The following is a 20,642-nucleotide window of genomic DNA, read 5'->3' on the forward strand; positions in this document are numbered from 1 at the left end:
AAAGAAATAATTCAAATATTTGTAGCATTTTCACCTGCAGATTTACATTTTAGAAAGGGTGTTTTTTCATCTGATCCTTAAAGTGCATCAAGAAATGTAAGCTTTGTCATTTTTTACATACATTTATTTTTGTTTGGGTTTTAAAAAGTAAGATAAACATAGTGGAGGAAATGTTGCACGTTTCAACGGTGGAATCGCAGTCTTTCCGAAACACATTTCCCGCCATCAGACAGGAACACTTTTGCAAGCTACCTGGACCAGTGTGATGCCGCGATGCAAACTGAGCTAAAGAAACACGGCTGATGTTCAAACTAGGGATGCCAGAAACTGACCATGATCAAATTCGAAAATCGGACAGCCCTGGCGAATATTAATCGATTATTCGCCGCCGAATCGAATTTTAAAAATAATTTTCGATTATGGAGACTGTAACGAATATTCAAAAAATCGAATAATCGCTGGCATCCCTAGTTCAAACAAAGAGCAGCAAGCAGAGGCCTTGTGTACAGTATTGTCCTTATTAGATGAAGTAATGTAACTAGTAGATGAACTAGTAACTTCCAGCAGTGAGTCATTTAGTAAAGTAAGGCATTACCCATGATCGAAATTCCTAATGTTTCCTATCAATAAAAGTCTTCCCCTCTCTGTTTCAGGTGATGGTGTTCGTGGAGGCGGCTGCTGCGCCAACCTGCCCGTGTTTTTCTCCCAGAACAGCGGCCTGGTGGCGGTCGTGGCTCGAGAGAGCGTCTCCATCCTGCCGGAGACCATGGAGGACTCGCTGTGCTCCTCGCTGGCTGCAGCTCCAGAGGTACTGAGGCTGAGAGGCGTGTGGCGCAGTGGGTAGAGCCTTGGTGTTGGGATCAGGGGAGCACAGGTTCAAACCCCACTGCAGTCAGCATGTCGTTCTGTCCCTGAGACACTTCACCCCAAATTGCTCCTGTGGCGATTGCCCACAGTATTGAGTATGGAAGTCGCTGTGGATAAAAGCGTCTAACAAGTGACATGTCATGTAATGTAATGTAATGAGAGGGGATCTACTGACAAGATTAATATCAACTAATGCTATATCTGCAGGCAGCTGATCATTCACTTTGTACCAGACTCTGGTATAGGGCTGCCATCTTTATTAATCTATTCATTTATTAGGCTTTTTTAATGCTAAATGACTTATTTTCAGGAAACCTATTAGCAAATGATACTATAATGACAGACTGTGTGTGAATGTGTGTGTATCTGAGTTTTGATTATTTCGCCAACCATTGGACTGATCTACTTCATGTTTGGAGTGTGTGTTACTGAGACCCTGAGGCATTGCAGAGCCCTATGTGAAGTTATTTGGATCTCTAGAAAACCATAGACATGCATCAAAATCCACACTGCATCACAGACACAGCTGCTAACGAACATTAAGGGACATCTCTGTATGTTTATCACAGAATAGCACGACTGAATGTGCAATTATATAACCATGGTAGAACTGAGGATGTGTGTTTGCCTCAAACAGGTTTTATGTTTATGGATACCGTTACAGTACAGGAACCCGGAGTGGCCAAATAAATACGGTGCACTTTCAATAAAGTCGTCTCCTTGTGTGTCGGCCAGTCTAACTTCCAAAGTGTTCATCAAACCTGGAGCAGACAAATTGAATGCGAGCTTTTGCACTAATGACCCGTCTACTGTCTACTGTGATTGAACCTAAAGTGTTTTTTCTATTTTCTGTATTTGTGTTTAAAGAGTTCAGCCATGGAGACTTCGAGCAGAGCGGAGCCGGTAGCTCATGAGGACAAAACCAAACTGCTGAAGGCGGCGTTCCTGCAGTTCTGCCGGTACGTCATAAACACGTCAGAAATCTGTTAATTAGAGAATCAAAAGCTTTTATTAAAAGTTTTATTTAAAGGGGAGCTATCATGCAAAATGCACTTTTGTACGTCTTTTATACATGAATATGTGTCCCCGGTGTTCCAGGGAACTCACCAAGTGTCAGAAAACACAACCCTCTCTATTTTCCTCCATACCCAAATCTCTAAAAAAGGGGCTGCAACGGATCTGATAAAAACTGATCCAGATTTGAACACTGTCCTGACGTCAGGACGGTGGCGCTACGGCTATTGGGCCAACTCTCCACCTATCAGGGGAATGTGGGGTTGGGCCACGGCCGGCCATTGCCGCTCGAAAGCGCTGGAGACGCTGTAGTACATATGCCAGGCCTGTAAGTGGCGCTGTAGTCTGCCACAAAAGCAGTGAAGAAGACTTACCGCCCATAGTTACCATGGTTACCCTTCTGTTTATTCTCCGCTGTGGCTTTCTTTCTCCCTCTCCGAGGCAAGTGTTTGCTCCCGCTGCTTTAATTCAATGCAATCCCTCCCCGTCGAGGCAAGCACTGTAATTCTCTCCGGTTAGTCCACCAGCAGATGACAAACACCCACCTCTCCGCCTCTTCCAAGGAACGAGGGGACCGTGCGGCAGAGTTTCAGTTTCAGTTTGTTTCGCCGGTCAAGATGTCCGTTAAAGTTTAAATCTTCCGGACAAAATTTGAAAAGTGCCGGTCAAAGGTCTTCTTTGTTATTTATTGAGCTTTAAAACAAATGAATAACGACTCTATATAATAAAACACGGAGATCTCTTTTTCTCCCCCTCTTCTGACAGCCCAGCAGCTGATCAGAGCACGTCTCCCCTCTCCTGCAGGGGGGCGTGGTCAGCAGAATCAGACCCGTAGACAGCAAACAGCACATAGAGCGAAATGAGGCATGGCTAAAATGCATGATCTGTTTGGTATTTTGAAAACAGAAACGTATAAATATACCTTATATAGGTATGGCCCTACAATATATCATTTACATATAGCATGATAGGTCCCCTTTAAGTTAGTTTAGTCTTCTCAGTAGTAAATGTTGGCTGCTCTCAAACGGTATGGACTAAACCTGCATGATTTAGGATTGTTTTAATCCTTGTAAATACATGTGCTTCTTCTCCCTCTGTCAGTAACGACCTGGTGGGCGCTCAGACGGTCACAGACGAGATCTTCCCCCCCGATGGAGACGGGGAGGAGGGGTCGGAGCTGGACAGCGTGGTGACTCGGATCGACCTGGACCTCGTGGACGATTACCCTGCCTCGGACCCCCGCTGGGCCGAGTCCGTGCCCGACGGTGAGGAGAGAGAGAGAGACTTTTATATTGTTCCTGGTGTAGCATTTATTTACTGTGTTACTATGAGACATATAGTGATTATATTCATCATAAACTAAATTAGTCAGATTCTAATCTTGATTTCATTAGGATGTTCCCAATTAAAAAACACTTAGGATTTCTTATAGTTTTTACAGTAAGCACATTCATCAAGCTAATTCTGAGATATTTGTGTACATATGTGACATGAAGAAGAACAAGAGGTTATATTTAGTGTATTACATATTTTAATTTATTCAGTATGTAGTCCCAGGATTCTTTGTTCTGCACGTCCAGTAACTTTAATGATGCAGAGTTATTACAACTTTCGTAATGTGTGTTTTTTGAATGGTTATTCTTTTAGGGATGTATTTGTCATCATGTCCCTCAGATAAAAAAATATTGTCCGTCCTCTATCTTACTCGTCATGTCTTTTTTTACATCTATTATATTAAATAACCCAACAAATGTTTTCTTACTTTTGACATGTTTATTTCATATAAAAAATATTTTTTTATCCAGAGAGCGCTGGGTTCCCTCTCACCTCCCTCATCATCCTCCATCAGCTGGAGGACAAGATGAAGGCCCACGGCTGCTTCATGGAATTCCTGCTGCAGGTACACACACACACACACACACACACACACACACACACACACACACACACACACACACACACACACACACACACACACACAGCAGGGTGTCCGCGGGGTCTTAAAAAGTATTAAAAGTTGATCAATCAATTTAGCGAAAATTAAGGCTATTAAAAAGTATTAAACAGCATTTTCCAAGGTATTACATTTTGTAGCTAGTTTTCAATAAGTATATAAAAGGTCCAAAGAGGTTGTATTCTACAGTCTGCCTGAATGTAATCATTGCGTAGGTGTGTAGTGTGATTCTGTGTAGTTTATTTATGCCATCCCGTTGGGTTTGACGTCATCTGAACAGGACATCGCACGCTCACTGCTTGATAGCGCGCGAAGGTCCGTTTACGCCGGTTGTTAAACAACATCGTTATGGGGAAATGCAATTTGCGTCCAAATGGTTGGAAGATAAGGAGGAAGGACAATCAATACTGTATATAGTAAATGTGAGGTCAAGTGTGTCGCCAAGGTAACCGGTTAAAACTCAAAGTGGCGATGAGGTCTTAAAATGTATGGAAAGGGTCTTAAAAAAGGTCTTAAAATGTATTACATTTGACTTCAGGATTCCTGCATATACCCTGACACACACACACACACACACACACACACACACACATACACGTACACGTACACGTACACATACACATACACATACACATACACACATATAACATAATAAATAATGCTGTACATAACTGGTATAGTGCCTTACAACAACAAATATAAACCTATTTTGTTGGAAATAGATGCATCCTGGAACACAAAAGTAGACTTAATATAACGTGTAGTAATCGCCCCCTCCTCCTCCGTCAGGTGGGTCTGCTGGATCGCCTCGGCCAGGTGACGGTGCGCTCGTCTCCCATGGCGACGCGCCTGCTGCTATGCGAACACGCCGAGAAGCTGCAGGCGGCCATGGTGCTGAAGAACCTGCACTCCAAACACGCCGAGCTGGTGAACCGGGCCATCAGCGCCGCGCTGGAGAGGGGCAGCGCCGCCGTGCCGCCCAGCCTCACCTCCGCAGACGTCTTCTTCAGAGAGGTGGGTCCAAGTTTCAAGGCTTTATAGAGTGGTGCAGGAACGAGTCCTAAAACCCGGAAGTGAGTTAGCATTGTACCACTTCCGGTTCCCTCGTCTCAGAGTCAACGGGTTTTATGAATTTGTTTTTGGAGAATATCTGGAAATAAGGTCTGTGGTTGAGACACATTGAAGAGACGGATCACGTTTTGTTTTACGACATTAAATCCATCAGCAGTGACCCCACTGGGGATTTCTGAAGAGTTGACGTGTCTGAAAACGATGGTTGTTACCAAGTGGCTGAATAGGACTACAGAAGTTGTCGAGGACGTTGTACGTCATTACGCCGAACACGTAAACACTCCTATAAGTTTGTTTGCCCTGTTCTGCTTGAAAGCAAGTACCTGCCTCCTGCAGACTGTTCAAACAAACGCTTCAACTTGTAACATTTAGAATCTGTAAGTTTGAATATGGATCTTAAGTTGGCGTGACGTTGAAGTCGTGCGACCCGGCTGTAGTTCGTTTAGCATAACGTTAGCATTTTGCTTCTGGCGACTAGATTTATGATTTGAAAATTATACAAGTAGGGTAGACATGTGGAGATTATCCGACTGAACAAAACGTGCATTTATCAAACAGGTTTGTTTTCCAGAGACCTTATTTTTTACAATATTCCAAAATCCTATGGAGAAATCCCATTGCTTTTCTGTCGAGGGAACCAGCAGCTTACTTCAGGGTCGAACTACAAAAATACGTCATCACTGCACCGCTCTATAGCCATGTGCACATTAGCTACAGTGTAGATATGGCAATGAAAAACTTAAGTCACAGCTCCTCCAACAGGGCACAGTGAAATTCTTCAGTTGTTCTTTACATCTGATAGATGTTGTCTATTCTACAGCACTGCAATACTACCCGGTACAAGTGTTTGTCGACAGCTTTAAAATCAAAACTGCTCCATCTGTTAAAAATCTGCTCAGAGACGTTCTGACTCAGCAGACCATCATAACCTGAGAGGCTCCAACAGCATCATCTGAGACCCAAAGCATGTTCTGAACAGAGAATATGAAGTGCTACCATCTAATGGAGATCACTAAAGTGAGACTGAAGCATCCTTTGTGCTCCAGTCCATCCTCTCAGTAAACACAGAGCTGATCAAACGCACGCTGAAGGCTCTTTGAGCAGCTTTTCTCTCACTGATCCTGCTGTCATGTTAAATGTTTGTTGTTTGTGTTTCATGTATTGTGTCTTCTTGATATTTGTCTGTTGATGTTACACATGGAGCTGCTGGGATGCAAGGAGCATTTCAGACTTGATCTGACCATTAAAGTGTTATCGTATCGTATGGAGACGCTGAGTGACACGTTGTGTTTCTGCTGCAGGTTTCTCAGATCTCCTCGGTGTTCGACTGCCTGCTGGACGAGGAGGATCGCAGTCTGAAGGAGAACCCGGTGGACTCGGTGCAGTGGGCCGAGGTCATCCTCACCGTCAACAACATCATCAAGGTAAACACTTTCTGCATTTCATGAAAAGCAAATATTAACTGAGTTAGTTAGTAAGGGTACAAAATGGTACTCTGCATATTTCTTCAAATGAATGGAAATGGAGGGAATTCTCCTGGAAAACAATCTTTTCTTTTTTTACATTTCTTTTTTGTGTGTTTAGAGTTTTTTATCTCTGTAATTCCTCTGAAGAAACTTTGATGGATGTGATGGATATTTGAATAAAAGAAAGCTAGTATCAAGAATTGAGAAAAGCCGGTCATCCCAGAAAAAGGACCATTGGCTAAAAGAATGAATAGAAAAACAGACTTACTTAGGCTGCATCCACACGGAGACGAAACGGAGAACGAACCGAATTCCATATCAAAAAAGTCTTCCGTCCACACGGTATCGGCTCAATAAACGTGTCCGTCCGCACGAGACCGCTGGAGACGCTGTAGTACATATGCCGGGCCTGTAAGTGGCGCTCTACTTCCTCCACAAAATACACCAAAAGCAGCGAAGAAGACCCCCCCGAGCATGGTTGCCTGGTTGCCCTTCTGTTTATTCTCCGCGGTGGATTTAGCAACATGTAGTTCATGTAGTTCTCCATGTCCACTTGTTGCTGATGGCTGAACTCAGGCAACTGTTCATGAACGGTAAGGCAAGCATATTATGCTTTTCTGAGACCAAATTGGACAATTCCATTACAGATTCAGAGATTGAAATTGAAGATTATCTTGTAGTGAGAAGGGACAGGAACGTGAATGGAGGTGGTGTCTGCATGTACATACATAAAGACACCAATTTCAAAAACCGTACTGACCTGCATCATGAAAATATTGAATCTGTGTGGGTTGAAATTCTTTTTGACAATGCTAAATCTGTAATAGTCGGGACAATCTATAGACCACCGGAACAGAGTGACTTTTATGATACATTAGATGGGTGTTTGGCTGATGTGGGGGATGTAGAGACAATTATTATTGGAGACTGGAACACGGATATGCAACGTAAAGACACGTCCGTCTTCAAGTCCTTCAGTAGGATTTGTGATCTGCACGGCTTCAGCCAGCTAATCACCCAACCCACCCGGGTATGTGAAACAACACAAACTACCATTGATCTCATTCTGACCTCTGACAGGTCCAGGATCTCCAGTAAAGGGGTTATAGCATGCGGTTTAAGTGATCATTATATGATATTCTGTACCCGCAAAAAGCTAAAACAAAAGGCCGGCTGTCACAAAACAGTCATATCTAGAGACCTCAAAAACTACTCTAGCGAGGCCTTTAACCTAGAACTGGAGAGCCTGGACTGGTCAGATGAGCTCAGTGGTACACAAGTTGAAGAAACATGGCTTGGTTTCAAAAACAAATTCTCTGCAATACTCAATGATTTGGCCCCCCTAAGAACAACCAGGGTAAAAAATCGCGCTGAGCCGTGGATGCACTCCGGCATACTGACCGCCATGAAAACCAGAGACAAAAAATGCTCTGAGTTTCATAAAAGTCAGTCAATGCTTTCCAAAAGCACGAGCAGTGAACTCCAGGCCCACGTGACTGAACTAAAAATTGAAAGAAACAGACTAAGAAATGACGTAAGCTCCATGATCAAAACTGCCAAAAAGAATTTCATCAATGACAAAACTGAGGAAAACAAAAATAAACCCCGTGAACTTTGGAAATTACTCAATAACCAGCTTGGCTGCAGTAAAAAACTCAAAACGAGATTTTCAAACGTAAACATAAAGACAGATAACAGGCTCATCACAGACAAACTGGATGTGGCCAAGTACTTGAACATTTTTTTCACAAACATAGCCACAACTCTTGTAAATAAATTACCCTCCCACTCAGGGCTTTTTGGAGTAGATCACATCATGACCTACTACAAAAACCTAGGGGTACGCAAAGATGATTTCAGTCTAGCAAGGGTAACAACAGCAGAGGTACTCATTAAACTGAGCGCCCTCAAACCTAACAAGGCCACTGGCCACGACAATATCCCCTCCAAATTCCTCAGAGACACAGCAAACCGCCATCTCACCAGTCATAGCTCACATAATTAACCTCTCCATAAAACAGGGAAAAGTACCCAAAGACTTCAAAATTGCAAGAGTAACCCCCCTGCACAAAAAGGGCAGCAAATTGGACCCAGGCAACTACCGCCCTGTTTCTATACTTACCTCCATCTCGAAAGTCATGGAAAAAATAGTATATGAACAGGTCGAAAAGTACCTCGCAGAAAAGAAACTAATCTATGAATTTCAATCTGGCTTTAGAACATCCCACTCCACTGACACATGCCTTCTTTATTTGAACGACCACATCAAACAAGAGGTGGACGAGGGTAAATACTGCGGCATGGTGATGCTGGACCTACAAAAGGCTTTCGACACTGTCAATCACCCCATTCTGATTGACAAGCTAAAAGCAATTGGTTTTGATAAACTATCGGTGAGCTGGATGCAATCCTACCTGGAGGGGAGAGAACAGATGGTGGAGGTAAACGGTACTCTGTCCCCCCCCCTCCCAGTGAGCTGTGGTGTTCCACAAGGAAGCATATTAGGTCCGTTACTGTTCCTAATTTATGCAAATGACATGTCATCAGCATGTGACTGCAACTTGTTCCTGTTCGCGGACGACTCAGCCCTGCTGGTCTCTGACAGGAGCAGATTGCAGGTTGAAAAAACCCTCAGCTCCGAGCTCGGCAGAATCTGCACCTGGCTCGCCGATAATAAATTATCATTACACCTGGGTAAAACAGAGTCCATTCTCTTCGGTTCGAAACATAATCTCAGCAAATCCGACGACTTCTCAGTTGCAGTGGGTGACATTATTGTCACAAGTAAGAAGGAAATTACATACCTAGGATCTATTCTTGAGGCAAACCTCTCCTGTGACAAAATGGCATCCAATGTAATAAAAAAAGTCAATCAAAGAACTAGATTCCTATACCGGATCTCCTCTCTGGTAAACAAAAACACCCTGAAAACTCTGGCAGGAGCACTCATTCAAGGGTACTATGACTATGCTTGCACGTCATGGTACCATAGCACCTCCAAGGCGCTAAAAATAAAACTTCAAACATCGCAAAATAAACTGGTCAGACTACTGCTTGACCTTTCATCTAGAACCCACCTCACCTCTGCCCACTTTGACAACCTAGGATGGCTTAGAGTAGACGACAGAGTACAGCTACTTGCAATGGGCCTGGTCTACAAGATCCACTACACCTCTATGGTACCCATGTACATGTCAAAATTCTTCCCAAAGGTCAAGGAATACCATGATCATAACACCAGAGGGAGCTCCACAAATCATGTAAAACCCAGATTTGGCACAAAAAAAGGGGAATACACGTTTCGCAATTATGCCACATCAAGGTGGAACGCTCTTCCCACAACTGTAAAGGAAAGTAAAACTATACTTACCTTCAAAACCTCTCTTAAAGAGCACCTTCGGGGGAAAGCATTGCAAAACTGGCCCCGGTAATGGTACAAATCTCAACCTGTCGTACAATGGACAGCTTCCCCCCCCCCATCTATGTATATACTCGCATTTTAGACTCTGTTACTAACTGTATATCTGTAGACTTGGTATGTCTTAAATGTCCGGTTAGGATGTATTAGAACGAAATCTAAAATGAAAATTGTAAATAAGCCATCTGTATGTAAAAAACCACCTGTATGTAAATTGTAAATAAGCCATCTGTATGTCAAATATGTCTTATATGTCTTAAATGATATGATGAATTGGAAATGGGGGACCCTGATGTAAACAAGACGAAAGTCTTTCTCTGGTCTGCATCCCCTTAACAATTGTATGTTTTGAGCTGTACTGTACTGTACCCAATATACAAGCTGTTAATAAACTTTTCAATCAATCAATGGTAGAGGAGCTGTAGCATGGTCAGTAGCAGTAGCAGTAGCTACTGACAGTAGCTACTGACCATGCTACAGCAGTGAGCAGCAGAGGTGGGGAGAGGCGGGGCTATGGCTTCATCATCGTTATCAGGAAATGATCGTATAGGACGTACACACGGAGCCGTTTGGCCCCCCAGAGCGTTTCGTCCGCAGATTTACCCACCTTGGGACCCGTTACCGTTTCCGCGGTTCCGTTACGGCCTCGTGTGAACGAACCGTCCATACGATAGAGAACTGTAGCGGATACAACCCGTTTCGTGTCCGTGTGGACGGGGCCTTACTGTACATCTTATACACATATGAGAAGTATAACTGAAAGACAAACGGTTGAGGACTGACTGTATACAAGAACAAAAGTCCATTGTAAAGCAGCTGTGGATACAACTATATAAAAGTGAATGCACTTGCATCGATCAATTTTTGTTTTAAAGTTAAAACAAAACGTTTAAAGTGGGAAAAATAAAGATGTGTGTATATGTGTGTGTGTGTGTGTGTGTGTGTGTGTGCAGGACATGCTTCAGGCTGCCGGACATTACAGAGAGACGAAGGCCTTCATGTACAGAGCCTCTGAACACTCTGCTGCAGAGCCAGAATACATCCCATGGACAGGTACCTTTTTGATTCTTCTTTTTAACCAGCAGCACCAACCTGTATGCGTATGATCATCAGAAAGCAATGATAACATCTAGATATAATGTCTTGTCTTATCTTTATCTTATCTTATGATTATTGATCTGTACAAACTCTAAATCCCACTGAGACAAAAGTGTTTAGTTAAATTGTTGCTGTATAAATATAATGTGTTTAATCTGAACGTCCTCTCTCCTCCAGCGTCCGGAGGTGTTGGCGGCGCTCGCTCCGTCATCTCTCGGCAGCACGAGATCATCCTGCGCTCCGTGTATCCGAACGCAGACTCGGAGCTGCGCAGCGCCCTGTGTGAGCAGCTGGTGGCGCTGCTGGACATCCACCTGGGCGGGTACGTGGCCCAGCTGACCTCCCTGACCTCCCTGCAGCAGGAGCGCTACAACAGCCTGGAGATGGAGTACAGCCAGCGCCGCTCAGAGCTGCTGGCGCCGCTGTGTGAGTGGACCATTCAACCTAAAGCTGTCACTGAAAGGAGGGTTTTCCACATGTTGACTATGTTCAGTAGGGTTGTGTGATCTCACTGTGAGTTTCCTCTGTGTTCCAGTGGAGCTGGGTCAGTACCAGTGGGTGGCGGCGCTGGCGGAGAAATACTGCGACTTCGACATCCTGGTGCAGATGTGCGAGCAGACGGACAACCAGAGCCGCCTGCAGCACTACATGAGCAAGTTCGCTGACCAGGTACACTGAGGAACACTCTGAGAAATAATCTGTAACACTTTTAAACGTGCTTTGATTTCAAAGACAGTTCTCCTACGTCTTAAGATCAATACACTTCTGAAGAACGTTCTGTCAGCTGGAAAACGCATTGCTTCATTTCATGAAATCCTGTTTCCTGAGATGTGTCTTTACGTTGACTTCTCAAAGTCTCAGTTTTACTTTCGTTTGATCACGCCGGGCTCTTTCTCATGCAGCTGTTTAACCCACTTCCTCTTTCTCTCTCGTGTCACTTCCTGCCGCAGAACTTTGCTGACTTCCTGTTCCGATGGTACATGGAGAAAGGGAAGAGAGGGAAGCTGCTCTCTCAGCCGGCGGCGCAGCACCAGCAGCTCGCCAGCTTCCTGCAGTCTCACCAGCACCTCAGCTGGCTGCACCACATCCACGTGCACGACTACCGCAGCGTACGACACACACACACACACACACACGCACACACACACACACGCACACGCACATACACACTCACACACAGACACACACAGACACACACACTCACACACACACAGACACGCATACACGCACGCACACACTCACACACACACAGACACACACACACACACACACACAGACGCACACACACACACACACACAGAAACACACTCACACGCACACTACCGCACACACACGCAAGCACACACACACACACACACATACACACACTCTCACTCACTCGCACTCACACGCACACACACACTCACACGCACGCACACACATGCACATACACACTCACACGCACACACACACACAGACACACACACTCACACACACACAGACACACATACACGCACACACTCAGACACACACAGACACACATACACACACACGCACACACACACACAGACGCACACACACACACGCACACAGACACACACTCTCACTCACTCACACTCGCACACACACACACACACGCGCACACACTCTCACTCACACTACCGCGCACACACGCAAGCACACACACACACACACACACATACACACACTCTCACTCACTCACACGCACACACACTCACGCACACGCACACACACGCACATACACACTCACACGCACACACACACACACAGACACACACACTCACACACACAGACACGCACACACTCACAGACACACATACACGCACACACTCACACACACACAGACACACATACACACACACACGCACACACACAGACACACACACACACACACAGACGCACACACACACACACACACGCACACAGACACACACTCTCACTCACTCACACTCACACACACACACACGCGCACACACTCTCACTCACACTACCGCACACACACGCAAACACACACACACACACACACACACACACACACACACCCCTTCCTTCCTTCCTTCCTTCCTTCCTTCCTTCCTTCCTTCCGTCCTTCCTTCCTTCCTTCCTTCCTGTTTTATACTTCCTGAATAACTGATGACTTCATATCAGCTTTATTTGTATATTCGTGCATCAAACCTCTTTTCTTTTTTTCCTCTTCTCTTGTATTCCTTCCGTCCAATATGTCCTATTTTTAACACTTAAAAAAGATGCATTATATCCAGAAATATGTAGACCTACCTTCCTTTCCTTCCACTTTCACACTTTACGTCCACTCCAGTGTAAAACAGAAGTAACACGGACTCAGTTTCCTTCCTGTCTCTGCAGCTTTAAAGTTCACATCAACCAGCAGCAAACCATTCTGCCTCGGCATTAAATACACACACACACACACATACACACAGCTTCCTTCCTTCCAGTTTGCTGTTAAGAGACACACATCTATTCTCTGGTTAACACACACACACACACACATACACATACACACACAGCTACAGACACACACACACACACACACACACAGCTACAGAGACACACACATACACACACATACACATACACACACAGCTACAGAGACACACACACACACACAGCTACACACACACACACACAGCCACACACACACACACACACACACACACACACACACACACACACACACACTCGAGCAAGAGGAAGTATTTATATCCCCATCAGTCTTCCTGTTTTTATACACAGACTTTGTTTTTCACTTTCTTTGCTCAATGAGTGAGTGTTTATTTCTGTGGGCTACAGAACATTCATACATCGATATTAAAAGTGATTCAAAACATCAGAAATATAACAAGAAACCTTCTGGTTATTAGGAGTAAAAGCAACCTTCAACACACTGAGGATTACATTACTATATTTGATTTGCAACAACGTAATATATTGTTTACTATGTTTTACACGTAAAACCCTGAATACTGACAGACTTCAGTCCCTCTACTGCATCTGGTGCCATGATAATGTAAAAATACAAATCAAGATGGTAGTTATAGTAGTAGTTATTTACTCAATCTGTTCTCCTAAATAATAGTCAAAATACCTTTTTAATTTTTGTATTATATGTAAACTGTACTGTTTGCATTTCGTTTTGTAACTTGGATGTTATGTTTATAGTGTGTGTGTTTCTTTGCAACTATGAACGTTTTCCCCAAATTAGATTACCCCTGTATTATAATACGCATCGTATCGCCAAAATCCTACCAAACAAATTTAAATTATATTATTCTATATGCAGGGTTCTTACGGTCATTATAAACCTGGAAAAGTCATGGAAATTCAAAATGCTAATTCCAGGCCCTGGAAAACAATATTTTTCCCAAAGTTTTGGAAAAGTCATGGAAATGTAACTAAAGTTGCATCAAATATAATTTATATTTTATCTAATCGCCGAAATAGTAATACTATAATGACAATAAATACTGTATGGTATAGTAATGAAACGTAAAATGGCATTTAACTGACGAGGTGTTTTGCTGGTGAGAGATTTTAGTTGCTTTAGCCTGTAGAAGCTAGTAAGCCTATTTGATTTGTTTTAGATAGGCACAACATGTTTCATATGCAGACCTTATTTTCCTGTTCCATGTTAAAATAAACCATTTTCAGTGGTACCGCTGAGAAAGAGTTATTTCTTTGGTCATGGAAAATTAGGTAAAGGTCATGGAGAAGCATTGAGAAGCATTGGTGAAAAAGTGTATGAACCCTGTATATGCCTAAATACCTTTAACTCTTCCTTTTCGTTAACTTTTATCCGTTTATATGTATAAGTCAAATAATAAATGACTTGCTGGTCAGAAAATGATCTAAATGTTTAGCTTGTTTTACAATAAAAAGACCATTAATCAATTAGTTTGACAAGAACATCTATGCATTCATTTTTTTTAAAGGACATAAATGAATAAAGAATGATTCCTAACTGCATTCATTCAAATGTGAATCGGTAATCCTTTATTAATCCCACAGCGGGGGACATTTGCATTGTTACAGCAAAAGTGGCATAGCAGGTAAAAGTGGCATGCAATAATACAAAATAACCTAACATATTAATTTATAGAAGATAGCACACATTAGTTATAATAGAATACAAATAAAGACAAATAACCATGCAAGAAAAAGCTCAGCACCATCTACAGCAGGGGGGTCAAACTCAAATACACAGTGGGCCAAAAGTAAAAAAATGGGTACTAGTCGAGGGCCGGACTGGTTCAATGTTTATTGCAAAACTTATTGAAATGAACTTATTGCACATGTTAAACCTGGAACTAACAAAGCTTAAATGATTGCCTATAAAAACAACATTAAACATTAAATAATCAGTTGCATTCATTACTCAGTGTGCTGCTCTGTGATGCTAGTTCAAGCCAGATACTTGGCATCTCATCTTGGGTGCAAGGTCATCAATGTTTGGGGTCAGGCTCTGAGCTGAGGAGATCCTCAGGATTGAGTGAAGGTGTGCTGCAATATACCGGCGGGCCAGATCTAATAGTAATTAGAAATTATTCTGCGGGCCGAAATTAAATCCACCACGGGCCTGATTTGGCCCCCGAGCCTTGCGTTTGACACATGTGCTCTAGTGGATTAAAAAAGCAATTGTTACCAAAAACTTTAATTTGGATTTGCAATATGAATAGTTTATATAATAAAATATCGATACTTGGCGTCCGTGTATCGATACAATATCGCCGCGCAAAGTATCGCGATACTCTGCTGTATCGATTATTTCCCCCACCCCTACATACAAGGCAAAATAATTCCTGTTAAAACAAAATTCTGGGACCTTTAAATAAAAACGTGTTCCCAGTTATTTTATTACTAGCTGTGACTGATGTGTTGTTTCTCTTCAGGCCAACCGCACGCTGCACAGCCAGGCGGACGCAGAGACTCGGTACTTCGTGAAGAAGAAGACGCTGCTCGCTCTCAGTAAACTCACCATGCTCGCATCCGACCTGCCGGACGACCAGCTCAACAATCACGTCGACGGTACCAAAAACTAAACTTTTGCACATGTTTTATTTCCACATTTCTGTTCAGCGTTACCTCTTAAGACTTCACAGCTCATCCACTAATCTGATATACTACCATCTTTTGTTTTTAAATGTAACTTATTGTGCTTTCTTTTGTGTAAATATGTTTTGTTGTTTTTATAATCGTTTTTTTTAAACAGTTTGTGTTGTTATATTTCCTATTTTTTGCAAATGAATTTATCTAAGTATAACTATAGACTAAGGTGTGCAAAGCTTGTGGGCAATTACATTACATGTCACTTGTTAGATGCTTTTACCCAAAGCTTACACACACAGCTATTTGGGGTGAAGTGTCTTGCACAGCGACATGCTGACTGCCGTGGGGATTGAACCAGTGCTTGTTATGAGTGAAGGGTTGATACTTACAGTGAGTTAGAGTGTCCTGATAATAAGGTGTCTATTGATTTTAATGTTAGGATAAATATCTGTTTCTTCACTTCTTGCCTTAAATGTGTATCTTTGCTGATGTTGTAGATGGAGCTGCTGTGCTGCAAGAAAAATGTCCGACTTAATCAGACTTTTTGGTCCAGATGGAAACAAAGAGATTTGACTTTTAGCTGCTTTTTCGGCATTTCTTTCTGATGAAAATCCATCTGAACATCATTAATGAGCACACTTGAAAAAAGAACCCATAGCATGTTGTCCGATGCCTTGGCAAGCACAAAAAACTCACTACAGTATTTCTATTTTGAAGACATAATGGATTGATTTTGTTAACATGATTCAGCCATTAGATCTCTCTCCAGATCACACACACACACACACTCACTCACTCACTCACTCACTCACTCACTCACTCACACACACACACTCTCTCACACACCCACACACACTCTCACTCACTCACACAGACACTCACACACGCGCACACATACACACACACTCTCACTCACACACTCACACTCACTCACACATCAGAATATTTCGCTGTTGAAGAAGAGAAAATTCCGTGATTGGTTATTTGACAAAAACAATGTGGCATTCCCAGAGGAATTGTAAAGGACAGGTAATCTCCCACCTCCCCCAATTCTGCTCTGTAGTGCTGGAAAATCGTAATCCACGTGGTTCAGAGGCATGAGGCGTAAATCTGCAGAGTGGAGTTCAGTGTTGATAATCCTGAGAGTAAAGTTGACCTCATGTGTTGTATTTGTGGGCTCAGACATGGTGGAGCAGGAGCGCTTCCTGCTGCATCAGGAGACCCTGCCCCGACAGCTGCTGGAGGAGAAGCAGCTGAACCCTGACACCATGCCTCTGCTCAGCGCTCACAACCTCATCCAGGTACAGACACACAGACACACAGACACACAGACACACAGACACACACACACACACACACACACACACACACACACACACACACACACACACACACACACACACACACAGACACGTGCACTCACACAGACACCACACACACACACACACACACACACACACACACACACACACACACACAGACACGTGCACTCACACAGACACACGTGCACTCACACATACACACTCACTCACACAGACACACAGACACACACTCACACACTATTATACACACACACATTCACACACACACATATATATATATCTTCCGCTCCCATAGGTGTCAGTGGATCACCAAGAGGAGCTGACGGAGACTTGAAAGACACTTAGCTGTAAAGTTTTTCAGATGTAAAATTGTGTTTTCTCATATATAAAAATATCAAAAAAGACATCTAACTCTGAATGTGCCTACATGTCGTCTGCATATCTGTAGCGATAGCATGATGGGTGGAGGGCAACACAGATTAGCAGTTTATAACATTCATAGAAATGAAAAAACATACTGGTCCAGTTTAGTGAAAACTAGTTTAAGTTTATTTTTGAACATGTGTCAGAAACTAGTTCTCTACAGAAAAAGGTATTTCTGTATAAAGTCACGTCAGTCATATTTCACACGCTGACGGTGTTCTCTTTTCTCCTCAGCTGTACATCTGTGATGAAAACAGGCGCGCCAACGAGTACGACTTCAAAAAGGCTCTGGATCTGCTCGAGTACATCGACGAGGTGAACTACGAATGATTCTCCTGTTTCAGAATTGACTCGCCGCGGCTTGACTTCAATTTAAAGTTAATCTGTGTGTATTATCTGTGTTTGTGTTGCAGGAGGAAGCTGAGGACATCGACTTGTTGAAGTGTGAGATCTTCGGCAAAGCGCTGCGGAGAGACGAGTAAGATCTTGTTGTTTTAGGTTTTTTAATTCAATTTTGATTACGCTTAAAGAAGATTTTTACAATCTATCTGTGTGAAATCATTAAAGTCAGTTCAGAGGGCTTTGCAGATGAAAGTAAAAACGTATATAAGAAGAGAAAATGTTGAAAATAAGTCAATACGTTTTGTAAAAACTGATTTATAAATGTTGATTGTAGATGTTATTGATTAGTTTTGCATAACGCTTGGCTATATGTCTAAAATCTTCCATACACATATTGGTCAATTAATATTTTGAACAGTATAATTCCCTCTATGATGTCTTCTGGTTATTAAATAAATATATTACTTTTGTTAAATAATTATGTGGGGAAAACAAATCTTCTCATTTTATGACCTTTAGTGAAAAATTAACATTAACAGTTTCGGGTAGAAATATAGACAACATAATATAAATATGTACGATTTTTTTTATATCGTTTTACAGCCCTAGTTTTATTTATTTATGTATTTATTGTGATGCTGTTCCCCTCAGCTGGTCCTCTGCTGACGGCAGTGACGATCCTCTGGAAGCGGCTAAAGACAGCATCTTCATCAAAGTCCTCCTCAAACTCATCCAGGAAGGTGAGGAACGCTCAGGAAACTGCCTCATTTCACCCTCATTCCATCCACATTTCATCCTCATTCCATCCTCATTCCATCCACATTCCATCCTCATTCCATCCACATTCCATCCTCATTCCATCCTCATTCCATCCACATTCCATCCTCATTTCATCCTCATTCCATCCACATTCCATCCTCATTCCATCCTCATTCCATCCTCATTCCATCCACCTTCCATCCTCATTCCATCCACATTCCATCCTCATTCCATCCACATTCCATCCTCATTTCATCCACATTCCATCCACATTCCATCCTCATTCCATCCACATTCCATCCACCTTCCATCCTCATTCCATCCTCATTCCATCCTCATTCCATCCACATTCCATCCTCATTCCATCCACATTCCATCCTCATTCCATCCTCATTCCATCCACATTCCATCCTCATTTCATCCACATTCCATCCACATTCCATCCACATTCCATCCTCATTCCATCCACATTCCATCCTCATTCCATCCTCATTCCATCCTCATTCCATCCTCATTCCATCCACATTCCATCCTCATTCCATCCACATTCCATCCTCATTCCATCCACATTCCATCCTCATTTCATCCACATTCCATCCACCTTCCATCCTCATTTCATCCATATTCCATCCTCATTCCATCCTCATTCCATCCTCATTCCATCCACATTCCATCCTCATTCCATCCTCATTCCATCCTCATTCCATCCTCATTCCATCCACATTCCATCCTCATTTCATCCACATTCCATCCACATTTCATCCACATTCCATCCTCATTCCATCCACATTCCATCCTCATTCCATCCTCATTCCATCCACATTCCATCCACATTCCATCCACATTCCATCCTCATTCCATCCTCATTCCATCCACATTCCATCCTCATTCCATCCACATTCCATCCTCATTCCATCCTCATTCCATCCTCATTCCATCCACATTCCATCCTCATTCCATCCTCATTCCATCCTCATTCCATCCACATTTCATCCTCATTCCATCCTCATTCCATCCACATTCCATCCTCATTCCATCCACCTTCCATCCACCTTCCATCCTCATTCCATCCTCATTCCATCCACATTCCATCCTCATTCCATCCTCATTCCATCCACATTCCATCCACATTCCATCCACATTCCATCCTCATTCCATCCACATTCCATCCTCATTCCATCCTCATTCCATCCACATTCCATCCACATTCCATCCTCATTCCATCCTCATTCCATCCACATTCCATCCACATTCCATCCACATTCCATCCTCATTCCATCCACATTCCATCCTCATTCCATCCACATTCCATCCTCATTCCATCCTCATTCCATCCACATTCCATCCTCATTCCATCCTCATTTCATCCACATTCCATCCTCATTCCATCCTCATTCCATCCTCATTCCATCCTCATTCCATCCTCATTTCATCCTCATTCCATCCACATTCCATCCTCATTCCATCCTCATTCCATCCTCATTTCATCCACATTCCATCCTCATTCCATCCTCATTCCATCCACATTCCATCCTCATTCCATCCACATTCCATCCTCATTCCATCCTCATTCCATCCTCATTTCATCCACATTTCATCCTCATTTCATCCTCATTTCATCCACAAAGCATAAATAACAGTGTTCTTGACAGCTTGTCAAATGTTTTATTTGGGATCAATAGCTTAAAGTTATCTATTGGCAATTGCACAACTCTTACAGAGAAGCAGTCATTTCCAATGAAAATATACAAATGCATGAAATCAAATAATATCTATTTCTAGTACACTATAATTGCAAATTGAATAAACTAACATAAATGGGAATGTAGAGAATCTAAAAGCAT

At 42.8% G+C, this 20,642-nt stretch overlaps 1 protein-coding gene across 1 annotated transcript in view; it reads left to right on the forward strand.

The window, feature by feature from the left end:
* nup133 (nucleoporin 133) overlaps nt 1–20,642 on the forward strand; it is a 32,199-nt gene that overhangs the window by 10,606 nt on the left and 951 nt on the right. The window contains 15 exon segments of the mRNA XM_034129749.1: nt 654–808; nt 1,735–1,826; nt 2,983–3,146; nt 3,687–3,781; nt 4,625–4,849; nt 6,208–6,330; nt 10,744–10,843; nt 11,066–11,314; nt 11,424–11,557; nt 11,839–11,997; nt 15,796–15,931; nt 17,135–17,253; nt 17,932–18,012; nt 18,111–18,175; nt 18,691–18,779. Coding sequence (XP_033985640.1) covers nt 654–808; nt 1,735–1,826; nt 2,983–3,146; nt 3,687–3,781; nt 4,625–4,849; nt 6,208–6,330; nt 10,744–10,843; nt 11,066–11,314; nt 11,424–11,557; nt 11,839–11,997; nt 15,796–15,931; nt 17,135–17,253; nt 17,932–18,012; nt 18,111–18,175; nt 18,691–18,779 — 1,986 coding nt within the window.

The sequence above is a fragment of the Trematomus bernacchii genome, unplaced genomic scaffold, assembly GCF_902827165.1.
Source record: "Trematomus bernacchii unplaced genomic scaffold, fTreBer1.1, whole genome shotgun sequence".
In the NCBI taxonomy this organism is placed as follows: Eukaryota; Metazoa; Chordata; class Actinopteri; order Perciformes; family Nototheniidae; genus Trematomus; species Trematomus bernacchii.